This window comes from Macrobrachium nipponense, chromosome 26 (genome assembly GCF_015104395.2).
Source record: "Macrobrachium nipponense isolate FS-2020 chromosome 26, ASM1510439v2, whole genome shotgun sequence".
In the NCBI taxonomy this organism is placed as follows: Eukaryota; Metazoa; Arthropoda; class Malacostraca; order Decapoda; family Palaemonidae; genus Macrobrachium; species Macrobrachium nipponense.
In genome coordinates this window covers 45,633,639-45,646,821 of record NC_087215.1, presented here as the reverse complement: position 1 = coordinate 45,646,821, position 13,183 = coordinate 45,633,639, and the positions used below count along the sequence as shown (strand labels likewise).

At 45.8% G+C, this 13,183-nt stretch overlaps 1 protein-coding gene across 1 annotated transcript in view; it reads left to right on the top strand.

Moving 5' to 3' along the window:
- Nucleotides 1–13,183, top strand: part of LOC135200248 (DNA polymerase alpha subunit B-like) — a 234,176-nt gene that overhangs the window by 202,368 nt on the left and 18,625 nt on the right. The window contains 1 exon segment of the mRNA XM_064228711.1: nt 4,322–4,511. Coding sequence (XP_064084781.1) covers nt 4,322–4,511 — 190 coding nt within the window.

Here is a 13,183-nt window from a genome sequence, read left to right as displayed (position 1 = left end):
TAGAGGGTATATACCTGGAGTTGCGATCTCTATACCAGTACTATGTAGTTTGGTGGTCTTCCACCAGGGCGGCACTGCAAAGCCTTGCAGCCATTTTAAAGGTCTGGTAACCAGCAAGTTGGACCGGGGATTATTGTGATTGTGAATTTTTTTATCATTAATGTTCAGTTAGTAAGTGTTTAGCGAAATTTTAGGGTTTAGTAAGTGTTTATCCTAAAAGGTCGGTCAATCAGGAGAAGAATGTAGGTTTTCTTCAGCTTTGTGAATTCTTAGATGAAACACTGATAGAATTGGAGGGACTGCTGAAAGACTTCTGGAGATGAAGTGTACACAGCAAAGCAGCTGAAGTCAAAATGGCAAGAAAGGTACAATGAGCATATGATCATCACATGTCAGCATGGTAAAGATACAATTTATACATTACTAAATGAGAACAATAGGATACTGAGAGAACATCATAAAGGTATAGGACTAACACCTGAAGAAATTATTGACATGGCAGGGGTTCTTATGTAGGATGAAATAAAAACAGTCATAAATGATAAATCCTACTATCCTCAATTTTTGGAGATGACCAATTACAACAAGATGGAAGAAACAGTTTCTGAACTCTTCTTGAGGCTACTTAGTCATCTTATCAAGAACAGACAATGCAGGATTGCCATATCACACAGTGTGACATCAACTGAATGCCCCAGGTCACGCATGAAGGAGATGACGTCACAATAATGGGAGGAAGAGACGCCACCACAGCTGGTCAATGGCCTTACTGGCAGGACGATAAGGGCCGACCCAGTAAGCTTCGATGATGACAAAAGTGTCCTGCTAGGAGGCAGCACACGAGAGCCCAAGTAGTGTAGGTCTAGAGGTGGGGGGACTGCCGATGGAGCCAGCGGGGGATATGAGCAGCTAAGAAATGCAAGAGTGGGCACCCCACAGGCCTGGAGACGCCCAAACAGCCACCACTTTGTTTGATTTGGAATCTGAGATAAAGGAAGCAAAAGGTATAGCCTCCTCCCTCTTGGGAAGGACATTATATCCCGCGGGATAGGGGGCTATATTAAACATAATCTTATCCTGTGCAGTTCCCGATACTTCCACCGATGAATCAATGGAAGAAAAGGAAGGAGACAGTGGTACAACTGACGGAGGAACCACTTCTGGAATAGTGGGTTCCCAGGAAGGACGCGTAAAACCTCTACCATGCTCCCTATTCCTGTAGGTGCTCTCCACTGCGACACAGGCCAGGAACAACAAGGATTAGTAATGGTACAAGAATTAGATCATCACCTACTGCATGTTATGGGGATCTGTAATGGTAGCAGCCAAAAACCTGGAGCACAGAAATCCCTGAATGCCTAGGCACATGCGTTGACAATGCCTAGAAGAATTGGAGGACTCCATGATAACAACAAAGCACACACACAGACATTGAAACAAAAGTCAAAGGCACACAAAGCAACCAGATTGGGAGGAGAGCACTAGCAACTACTCTCCAAGGCGGTCAGAGAAAGACTGCTGCACCATGGGGTTCTATGCCTAGTTGGTGACCAGCTTCCACCTCGTATACACGAGTTGCCAGATGCCACAGGTTCCTTGCTTTACAGTCTTTGATTGTTACTAGCTGGTGCAAGAAAAAATTTGCTGATTCATGTGTTTTATCATGCTTCTGTAGAGGTTGTTTTATTATCAGCATAATCAATACACACAGGCTTTCTTTATGTCAAATTTGCCTGTCTGAGACCTGTGACTAGGTGCCTTGTACTCCAACCTTTTACTTGAACTGTATGTTTCGCTTTTCCTTTTCTTAATATTATTAGGCAAGAGATAATTTTGCCTGCATCTCACATGTATAGGAAGTGGAAGTGCTCCTATTTGATAGCAACTGGTCCAATCCATCCTTTAATTCACTGCTGATTGACACGACCTTATCTAATACATTTTTACCATTGTACCACGATTGGAGTCAATAGGCTGGTTGCAGAAAACTCACTTCTCAGTATAGTCAGATCCTGCCTAAAAGAAAAAAGGTTCTGATTAATAATATTTCAAAATATATTAAAGTCATAAGCTGTTGGACAAACAAATTCCCTATGAAAAATAGGGTTATTTGAACTGGATAGAAATGTAAGAGCACACAATGCTGAATTTGAGAAAGCTACTAATTTTTTTTAAGTGCTAAACATGACTGAATCTTTTATATCTTAGAAATAACAAAAAAATTATCTGTCCCAGCCATATAAAAAAGAATGTAACATCTGTTTACAGTCATTAGTTCAGAAAGAGTTTTGTCTATAACTGGCGGCCATCTTGTATTACTCTGCGAGCTCACTGTTAACTCGAGTAAACTTTATTCCATTGAACTAAGTATTGTTTCTGGTGACTTCAGTAAAAAATTCAGCTTTCTACATTTTTTTCCATGTAAGGTAATGTTCGTGTACTACAGTGGAAATAATTGCAGTTCCAGCATTGCATGTCATGATTATGGTGTTTAAAAAGAGCATTCACTAACCCCCCCCCAAAAAAAAATCAACTGATGATAAGTTCCGGAATCCATTGGAAAATGAACTCTATGTCTGCTTCTAAGGATGAAGATAAAGACATGAAGAAGAAATACAAATACTCAGGATTTTGAGGAACAGTCAAAAACATTGGAAAAGGTTGCTGATGGTATTCAAGCTCCCACGATATCAGTTTTTAAGGGGGGGGGGGGGGGGGGGCGTGGGGGGGGGGGGGCGTAAGCTGAAAAATATGAGTTGATACTTTGATCAATGTTGTAGAAAGACAACAAGATAAACTAGAAATACCAAATACTAATTTTTTCCATGGAAACAGTTTAAAACCAGGAAAGGAAGCAATGCAGCTTTCAACTCCACATATTGAAAAATATATATATATATATATCTCCTGATGTCATCACTTTTTTTATACGATGTCGCATGTTTTTCAAAATGAGATATTTCTAAATAATTATATTAAATCTAACAGATTTAAATCAAAGAAAATATTCAAATTATCAAATTGATGCCATAGTCTTGTAAATAGGTTGTACACTTTTTTTAGGTTAGTCTTGTAAATAAATGACAAAAAGTCTTGTAAATGGGTTATTCTTTAAATAAATGATGTAAAAAGTCTTGTAAGTAAATGTTTTGAACTTGAAAAATAGTAGTCGTGTAAATAAATGTTTCGAACTTGAAAAATACTATAATTTTCTATGTCCTGTAAACTTTATTGGGTTATATAGAACGTTCATAAGTATGTAACATACATACATACATACATGTATAACTGAATCACGAAAGTTTGGAACGTGATAAATCCACAAGTAAAGGTATAAGCCACGAAGGAAAAATAAACAATGGAGTTTCTGCAAGATCTTTCGACTCAACGTCCTTTACTCAGCAAAACTCTTTGTCTGTTGAGTAAAGGACGTTGAGTCGAAAGATCTTGCAGAAACTTTGTTGTTTATTTTTCCTTCGTGGCTCATACCTTTATTTACATACATACATACATACTATATATAAACAATAACGAGCAAAAGGAGAGGACATCAGCATAGGTATTTCATGAGTCACCTACAATTAGACTAACTGCCATCCAGGTGATGGATTAAAATACCCCAAAACTACCCCCACTGCTGAAGTGAACTTACCTATCTCCTCTCTTTACCTTGGTCATTACTGGGAATTGTCAATACAGAATTCCAAAAGAGTTTTTAAGACCATTGAGTCAAAGTTAGTTACTGGACAGATAAAAAATAGTCAGACTGCAGTGCAGTCGGGGGCTGAAAGGCCAGTGTATAGAACCATTAGTAGTGCTTGTAGTATAGGAGGAGGAACTCGTATAATGGTTATTGTAGCTTAAATGTCAAGTTGGTTTTTTTTCCAAAATCAGTGCAAAATACTCTTGTTTGATCAAGATCAGTAGTGTAGTATACTCTCAGTGTCCTTGAGATGGAGTGTATGAAATGTCATGAAATAACTTTTAGGTTATGGTTTTAGACTAAATATAAATTCGGTGTGTAAGGTCTTATGTTGCATAAGGAGTTTTATTATAAACTAGATATGAGTAGTTAACTTATAAATTGAAATCCCGGATTTATTAGAATTTTATCTGATTTTGTTTTATTCAGTCATGGGTATCCTGTAATTGTTACCATTTTGTAATTATAAATGTCTTTATATTTAATCTACAAAGAGAATTCATATTTTTCCATTACAGGCAAAGATCAGAACTTTTTTTTATGTTTGGTACAACTCATATTTCTATTGAAATCTTGACATTCTCTTTGATCACCTACTGCCATTTTTTGGTTTTGCAGTCCCCCCCAAGGATCCGACCGGCTGGGTCGTCTAACTAGTCACATCCTCCGACAGCAGAGCCTTTATCCCCTGTATCCCCCCCCCTCCTGAGGGAATGTGTGTAGACTAGACCAAATGGAAACTCATGCTAGATTACCTTGTACACCACACCTTCTCATCCTTCCATCTGATCTTCGATACTTCATCAGGGTTTGTGGTTTGATAGTTTGATGTATTAATATTTTCAAGGTGTGAAATATCATAGTCATGAATAATAATCTTAACAATTATTATCCAGCAATTTACTGGTTGTTTTGTGTTGTAATGAAAATAGAAATATGGTCTGTTTATGAAACTGTCATGTACAGTTTTTACAAGGGATGACAGTAAACCCCCCTGGATTTGCAGGGGATAGTGCCACAACCCCTGTGAATCGAGTCGCTGAGTCGGTGAATTTTTAAAACCCCTCTAAAAATGCTTAGAACTGCCTATTTTGAGAGTTCAAAAAAAAAAAAAAAAAAAAAAAAAAAAAAAAAAAAAAAAAAAAGCCCTAAAATAACCCTCCAAAAATCCCTATACCTGAGTATTTTAATAGTTTTATCTCAAAAAGTCCATCTAGTCATGAAAATTATATAAAAAACAGTAATTAGTGAATATTTCTCAGTGAAAAAATACATGTAGGCGAATTGTCTGCAAAAATGTGTACTATTTTATATTTTTTTGTATTTGCTAAAAAGTATATAAATACTGTATATGCCAGCTTATAAGGCGACTCGGCTATTAAGACAACACCCCACATTTTGTTCATGTAAAAATACTTTTGTATTCCCTTAGGAAAAATACGTAATGGTAAACTTCATGACAAATGCTAAACGCTTGTGACCTCACTATCAGCGGAGTAATACCTGTTGGAAGTAGATCTCCATGAATGTATTAGGGATAACTGGGGAACTTTTGATATCGCAAAACCCTTTGGTTTGATTATAAAATAGTACTAAGGAAATATTGGCCTTTAGCAAACAAAAAGACTTGTAGAGTCATTTACAACTGGGAAATACAAATAATGAGCAGACTACAAAATGTTTTGAAGGCAAAATGACCCTCTGAAACCGGCAAAAACACATATAGTACTTCATTTAATTTACTGTGTTTATAAATAAAGTAGCTGCAATTTTTAAACCCAGCTTTGATAATTTACAAAAGAAAAGTATCTCTGAATTAAGTTCGATTCTGTAACAAAAGACAGTGATGATATCAGTAAAACTATTTCAGTTGATTAATTTAAGAATGTAAGCAAAACCAGAATGCAATTAGCAGATCGCTCTGTTCGTATTACAATACGATAATATGGTAATAATACATGTAATATGATTAGATACAGTAAAACAACAGATTTATTAAAATGATCATTATTCTCAATACACAACTATTCCAATTTTCCTAACAGTTTCTCTCTCTCTCTCTCTCTCTCTCTCTCTCTCTCTCTCTCTGTATGTGTGTAGTAGGTATTGAGAATAATGATAATTTTGATAAAACTTATTTTATTACGAAATTCCTGGTTTTAGAATTACTGATGAAGCGATTGTAAACCTATACCAGTATAAATAACTGAATCAAGAAACGGCTGATTGCCGACGTCATTTGGCGTAACTATCACGTTATTAAACCCTGCAGATTCTTAATGGTGGCTTCCAAAAGAAAAAAAATATATTTGTTCCAACGTAGGATCCTGGATGTGAATTCGGTACAAACCAGAAAACAAATGGTTATTCTCTCCCGAAACCCAGCCAGGTATGTGCCCCAGGGTCGAAGATCACGACCTCTGACCTGCAGTCCATTCCTGGTTGCTGTAGTGTTCACACGCTCCAGCTCGTCGTCCGTTACCTGCCCATTTCCGTTTGTCTTTCCCTATGTGTGGTGTGTTTGCCGCTTGTGTGTAGTCTTTCGGTTTTTGTGGAGTCTTCGTCGCAGTGGCGTTGCCCAGGTCCTGAGGGCAGGGCCTGTGGAGCCTTCCTGTCGCCTTTCAAGATAGAACCTCACACACTGTGCAACAAGTTTCGGGATCGCCCTTGTTCGCGGGAGGCCACGCGTGGAGTGTGTGCCGTATGGTCGGATCATCAATCTGGCCTCAACCAAGAGTAAGAAGAAGCCTCGCTCTCCTTCCAAGAAGGCTTCCTCGGAGATACCACTGAGTAGGAGTACGAGCTGTGGCCCGGGAGATCCTTCACCGTCGCCTGCTTGCCGTCAGGATTCCACTTCCCCGACAGAGTGTCACGAGTGTTCCCCCGTCCCCTCCCAGCGAGAGGACCTAGTTGAGTCCATTGCCGGGTCCCCGCAAATGGTGGGGCCCGAGGAGTCTGTTGTGGTGAAGGATGTACCTTCGGAAATTCAGCTTTTTTTGCTCGGTCCCCCCCGGGTCCCCATGGAACTCTCCTTCTCCTCCTCTTCCTCCGCAATCTCACCCACCTCTCCAAAGGTCTACAGGGGGTCGTCCTCGTGCAGGCAACCAACGCCACGACGTAGTATCGAAACCCAGAAGCCAAGACAAGACCCAGGCTGGAGGTAGGGGCCCCCTCGGGTATGTCGGAACCATCTGCAGGAGGCTGGGGCCATCAGGGAACTCAGCCCTCCTCCAGGGCTGCTAAGGCCCTGGCCTTCTTCTTTTAGGGCCAGGCCTGCGTCCTCTCGCAGAGGTAAAGCGGCCGCTTCCCTAGAATAATAATAATAATAATAATCCTTTATTTCCAATTGTACATTGGGTATTCTACATAAGTAGCCATATCAGTATAAAACATTTTGAATTGTTTCCGATACGTAATACAAACCCTCGGTCCTTTAACAATAGGAAGGTAACTAGCGGCAGCTGGGACGGTCGTAAGCTTCGAACAAGGGGAGAACGGTAGTTTAACTGCTTGTCCGACTCGTGCGCGCGCGCCGCGCGCGAGAGGTGAAGAATCACTTTGCTTTCGGCCGCGGGTGTGAAGGACGTGTTCGTCATCGCTCTCTGCCCGCTTCATCGTCGTATGCTTTGTTTATATTGTGTTTTTTTACTAATGGTTTGGTTTTGACTTTGAAAATGAAACTGTAAGTACACTGTTTTCATTTTCATTACTTAATTATGAATCAACATGGAGCTATCGCCGTAGAGACGGCGATTTCCGCTCTTTTCATGAATTGAACCCTTGAATTATGTCTCGGTGCCGAGGCGGGCGCACTCGCGCCGAGTCATGTATTTTGGCGAAAGTGTGTAATTGAAAGATGTAGTACACTTTTTCATTATATTTTGCCCCTGTGCGTCGTTGCCGAGAGCTTGATTGCGCTCGGCAAGAGCCTCTTATTTTGTATGAATAGAATGCAATGAAAGTGGATTCGCAATGCAGTTTTCTTTTCATTTATTAATTGCATCAAATTTAATTTTGGATCAATTTCCGCTCTTACCCGGGAATTAATCCTTACGATTATTGCTGTGAAAGTGAAAATAGCAAGTGCAGTATTGTTCATTTTCATATATATTTATGATAGCATCATATTATTATGGATCAAGTTTCCGCTCTTACCGGGAATTGATTTTTCCCTCTTTAAGTTCTATGAATGAATCGCAAGTGCAGTATTCTGTTTCATTTTCATATTACTTTTCACTGCTGTGCGGGGTAGGGGAAGCGAAGGTCTGCCAGAAGTCGTCGGAAAGCTCTCCCGCGACTCCCTTGGTATCCGATTCTTCGTCTTCTTTCCTGCCCCCCGCTCAGCTTCCTCGTATTTTGTTTTTGGGGTCTTCCTTCCGTTCGGGTGGGGGCATGTCTCCCCCCCCGTGCGTGAGGGAAACCCCTCTTACTAATCTGTCTGTGCTACCGCAGGTGCTACAGCCAGTGGGAGAACGACCTTGGACAGGTATGGACCACTGCGGCTGCAGGGCGTGCCTAAGTATCCACGATCTGCTGCAGAGTCTAGCGAGGTCTGGGGCGGTGACCTTGGAGTGGTCTCCACTACAACCTTCACGGCCGCTTTATGCTGGCTTCCCCCCGCTGGTCTACACTCCCCATGCTGTGTCGGTGACGCCGTCTGCCGCTTCTAGGGCCGGTCGCCGCCGTACCGAGGAGGGGTAGGGGGGGTGCCGCCGCCGCCTGTGTTTTTGGGCTTCTTCGTGTTGCCTGCCCCAGACTTCCGCTGTTCCAGCAGCTCGCCCCTGGACCGACCGCCAGTACCACGCTGGCTGCCGATGATTCTACGAGGCGATGGCTGGGCCTGCGTACCTGTCGCTGATGTGGTTCCCGCTACTGGCTTGGCTGTCCCTTCTGTGTTTACCGCTGCCGCTGTTCCTGCCGCTCCTGAGCTGGTTGCTGTTCCTGTCGCTCCTGGTTCCTGCGCCTGTCCATGCTGGTCCTGCCCATGGTGTGTCTCCCCAGTCCCAGGTCCTTCGACAGGTGCAGTCGGGCCGTGTTGCTTCGGCAATAGGCCCGACTCTGGCCTGGATGGAGGACCTGACGACTGTCCTGCGTGAGCTGACGAAGAAGAGGAAGGTGTCATCTTCGTCTTCGTCTGTGCTGCCTCTTCCCTTCGACTTTCTAAGGCCCATAAAGCCGAAGAAGAAGGAAGGCTGCCTCCCCCCCTAAGAAGTCTCCTTCGGGAAACTTCTAGGGGCCCGTCCCACCGAGGTGGGACGGGGGGTCCTTCTGCTGGTCCTCCTGCTCCCTTCGGGAGCGGGGCCCGTCTCCCCTTCCGTAAGGAAGAGATAGACGGGGACCAGAGGAGTATCGGTTAGCTCTGGTACTTCCTCGCCCTGGTGCTAGCGGCGATGCCGCTACGCCAGGTCCGGCTCGGTCTCTCGTTCGCGGGAGATCCCGAGTGTACGCTCTCCCTCGGGAGACCGTGCAGCCAAAGTTTCGGCGCCAGAGTTCGCTCGGGCCGCCAAGACCACGGCACGGTCACGCAGCAGAAGGCTGGCGAGAACCTTGCTCAGGTGACTCTCGCCGGGCGGCCAGCGGCCGCTCTCGCAGCGACCAGCTGGTAACCGGGTTTTGTTATTCCCCCTACCCCTAAGAAGACTCCTTCGGGAACTTCGAAGGGCTCGTCACATTCCGGTGTGCGGGGGGGGTTCTTCTGCTGGTCCTCCTGTTCCTTCGGGAGGGAACGGGGCCCGTCTCCCCTCCCCTTCTGAGAAGAAGAAGAAGACGGGGAGAACCGGGGATAGGTGTGCTGGCTACCGCTGGTACACCCTAGCCTGGTCTTGGCAGCTCTGTCTGCTAAGCCAGGGTACCGGCTCGGTTTCTCGTCCGCGAGAAGTTCCGAGTGTACGATCTCCTTCGGGTGACCGTGCAGCCAAAGTTAAGACGCCTGAGTTCGCTCAGCGTCATGACCGAGGCACGGAGCAGAAGGGACTGTCGAGAGCCGCTCAGTGACTCTCGCCAGGCCAGCGGCCGCTCTCGCAGCGACCAGCCGGTTACCTCGGAGTGGACGTGACGGTCTCTGACCGGCCACGGGTGGAGGCTGGGAAGAGGTCCCCAGGTTCCCCTCGAACCGACGGTTACCAGGCCTCGGCTGGTAACCAGCGGTTTGACGTGCCGCGAGGACTCTTCACCGGTCCTCACGGCGAAAGCGAGCTCTGCAGGTCACCTGACCGCCGCTCCCACAGGGACCGGGCGGATACGTGACCAGCAGCAGCTCGTCTGACGCACGGGACCGGGGTCGACGTGCTCAGTCGAGACCGCTCGCCACAGGTGAGCGGCACGGCCAGGCCTGCAGATCGATCCCACCACCGCGTTGGTGATCGGCTGCAGCCCCCCACGTAACGCTGGTCCTGCCAGCGCGCGGGGGGGGGTGGGGGAGCGTCAGGTCCTGTCTCTCCACTACCTTCAACCTTCCTCTAGGGCTACACCGGGAAGAGCGAGGTAGCTAGGAGTGATCGTGAGAGGTGCGCCGCTCACGATCCCGTCACGACGCCGCACGTGCCACGTATGGTCTTAGACCAACCAGGACGTACGCGCAAGTGATTGGAGGCGACCGTCAGGGGGAGAGTGGGTAGCGTCAGTTCTGTCTCTCCGATACCTTTTCAACTTCCTCGGCGTACGCCAGGAAGAGCGAGGTATATAGGAGTGATCGTGAGAGATGCGCCACTCACGATCCCGCCCTCACGACGCCGCACGTGCCAGGTTGGTCTTTAGGACCAACCAGGACGTACGCGCAAGTGATTGGAGGCAACCGTCAGGGATCTGTGCTGGTCCTTCTTCTGAAGGAGGAGGGTCCTGGGAGCTGCTCTTGTTGGAGGGACTGACGGTCCTACTCCTCAAGACGCTGTAACTTCCGAGATTCAGAGTAACTTTACCCAGGTTATTGCACTGATTCGTCAGCACACGACCGGGGGGAAGGATCGCCGCTCCCACCAGCAGAGCCCATGTCTCTGCCGAGTCGTTTTGGGGCCCGCCCCGAGAGGGAACCCAAACCGACGGTGGGTATCCGCGATCGGTAGCTTGCCGATTCGTCTTGAACCCAAGAGTCTCTCGTCTCCGTACAAGAAGGCTCTCGTCAGTCTGGCCGGTCGATCAAGCTACTTCCACCTCCTCTACTGCGACAGCGGCGTTTCTACGTGTCTTGCGGACACCGTATTTAAATACTCCTTCGGTCCTCCTGAGAGGTTTCGACCTCGACGAGGACTGGAATGAGTCGGAGGACGGTATCGGCTCTCCGTCAGGTGTCGATCAGCCCCACCCAGACGACGTTCACAGTGGCGGCAGACCCTTACCTACAGTGAGAGTTCGTAACCCTCCTCGGGAAAACGTTTTCTCCTGACGATACGTTTTCCCAGACTCTGAGAGGCCATCGCCGCAAGGCGATGGCTGCTCCTACTCTTCTCCAACTGCTAGTTCCACTGGGAAGGCGAGCGAGTATCCAATTCCTCCCCCATTCCCTCTCTCCTTACGGCTACGAGGGAAAGGGGGAAGGATCCTACAGAGATTTCTCTGTAGGATCCCACGTTGGGGACTGCGCTACCAGGGGGGACCTTCGGGTCCTACCTGACGTAAGCCCCGGTCGTTGAGGAGGGATCCTGCCCCATTCTCGATTTCTACGGGAATCGAGAGGACCACAGCCGATATCGTTTGACGAATTCGGTGGGGGTTTCCGCAGGACTGCTTAGAATTCTACGGGAATTTCTAGCGCATTCAGAGTGTTAGAGTTTTTCTTACGATCTCCAAACACTTAGGCGAGACCACGGTCCAAAGTGAGCGAGACGAGAATCCCCGATATGTTACCACGATAATCGGGAACCTCGCCTATGCTCGAATTCCTGGAATTTCTAGCATTAGGAAGAAGACGGCTGCTGAAAGAAGACTATCTCACAGTAGGTAGACCAACCTGGAATAAAGAGAAGAAACGGAAGGGAAATATCCGTTTGGCTTGAACTGATCGTCTTAGTTATTCGTTCACAATTGAAGCTTTCCTTCAGGAAGACTTCTCCTTCACTCTCTTTAATAGAGAACGAAGGTGGTCCGATCTCCAATCCTTATTTTTGTTTTCTTGAAGGAAAGAATTAGGATGGAGATCGTTTGTTCAGAATCCTACAAATATACTACGTATATTAACCTCGCGACATGATTCTGCTTAGCAGTTGAATGGTCCGAGGGGTAGGCGCATTATCCTGGTTATTTTTACGGATTGCGACTTAGACGAAAAGTATTCTAATTGAACTGCAACCCGGGTTGCCTGCAACCTCCCAGGAGTTTCCAGTTTCAATTTTATATACTTATGTGTTGTCACAACAACACCATTTAAGCTTTTATATTTACCGAAATTCGTTTCGCTTAAATATAATTGCTCGAGCATATCTTTTTATGCTCGGTGGTTCTAGCCGAACGCATTCCTTCGTGGAAAGGATTACTTGGCAAACTCAGGATGACGAGTCAGCGGAACAGCTACTGCGTATTGAATTGCCCGAGGCATTTCAGTATCAGCTGCCGCTGTGAGATAGACGGTTGGTTATGTCTTTCTCACCTGTTTTGATTGAATAACAACCGTATCTCTGCCCAACAATCACTGACTTAAGTCTCTGATTAACGGGGATTCTCGCATACATGAATGACCTTTATCTACTGCTGAGAAACGCTAGTATTCATCGTCTTCGGTATGCGAGAATTTTTAAACAGAGATATCTATTCGACTCTCATCTTTCTGTTTACCGCACGGGTAACAGAATTCTGTAATAGTCTCTTGCTGCATCGGTATACCCGATAATGCGAATGATTTTTGCGGAATCTGAGTTTGTCCTCAAAATATCTTGTATTCGGAGGTGTACAATTGTTCATTGTTCACCCCGGATTAGCAGATGTATTGAAAGACATCGCCTACTCCCCACACTGCCAGCTCTACTTCCAAACGTTCAGCCCATGAGAAGCAGTTTCTTCAAGCGGCTCTCCCCTGTGTTTCATTACTGAATAACGCCCCGCTTTCATTGCACAACGAACAGCAATGAAAATGGCGGTTAGCGTTTTCAGTCATTTGTAAGCACAGGTTTAGAATCTTGAGATTCCTTCTCTCGATTCAGCTGGAAGACGTAGGTTGCATTCATTGCCTACCTTCGTCTTCAACGTCACATAGTGTTGTTTCTTCCTTAAGCTGAGATTCAACGTCTATGAGATTTTCTTGCCATCAGGGAAGGGACCCTCGGTCTTTTGAAGGCAATTGACTTTCGCCTTTTGAGCTTATGCATTAAGAGAATCATCGCCGCGCCGCCTCCGCATCGGTGACTAACAAATATTTATTGTTTGGTCTCTCAGCATAACTCTTTAAAGGAGGGCGAAGGTCACGTGACTACCCGGATGCTTGGACAACTTGCCTCTACTGATTCCGAACCAGTCAGTCGGCAGCTGTCAGAGCGCCCGAGTCAGTTACGA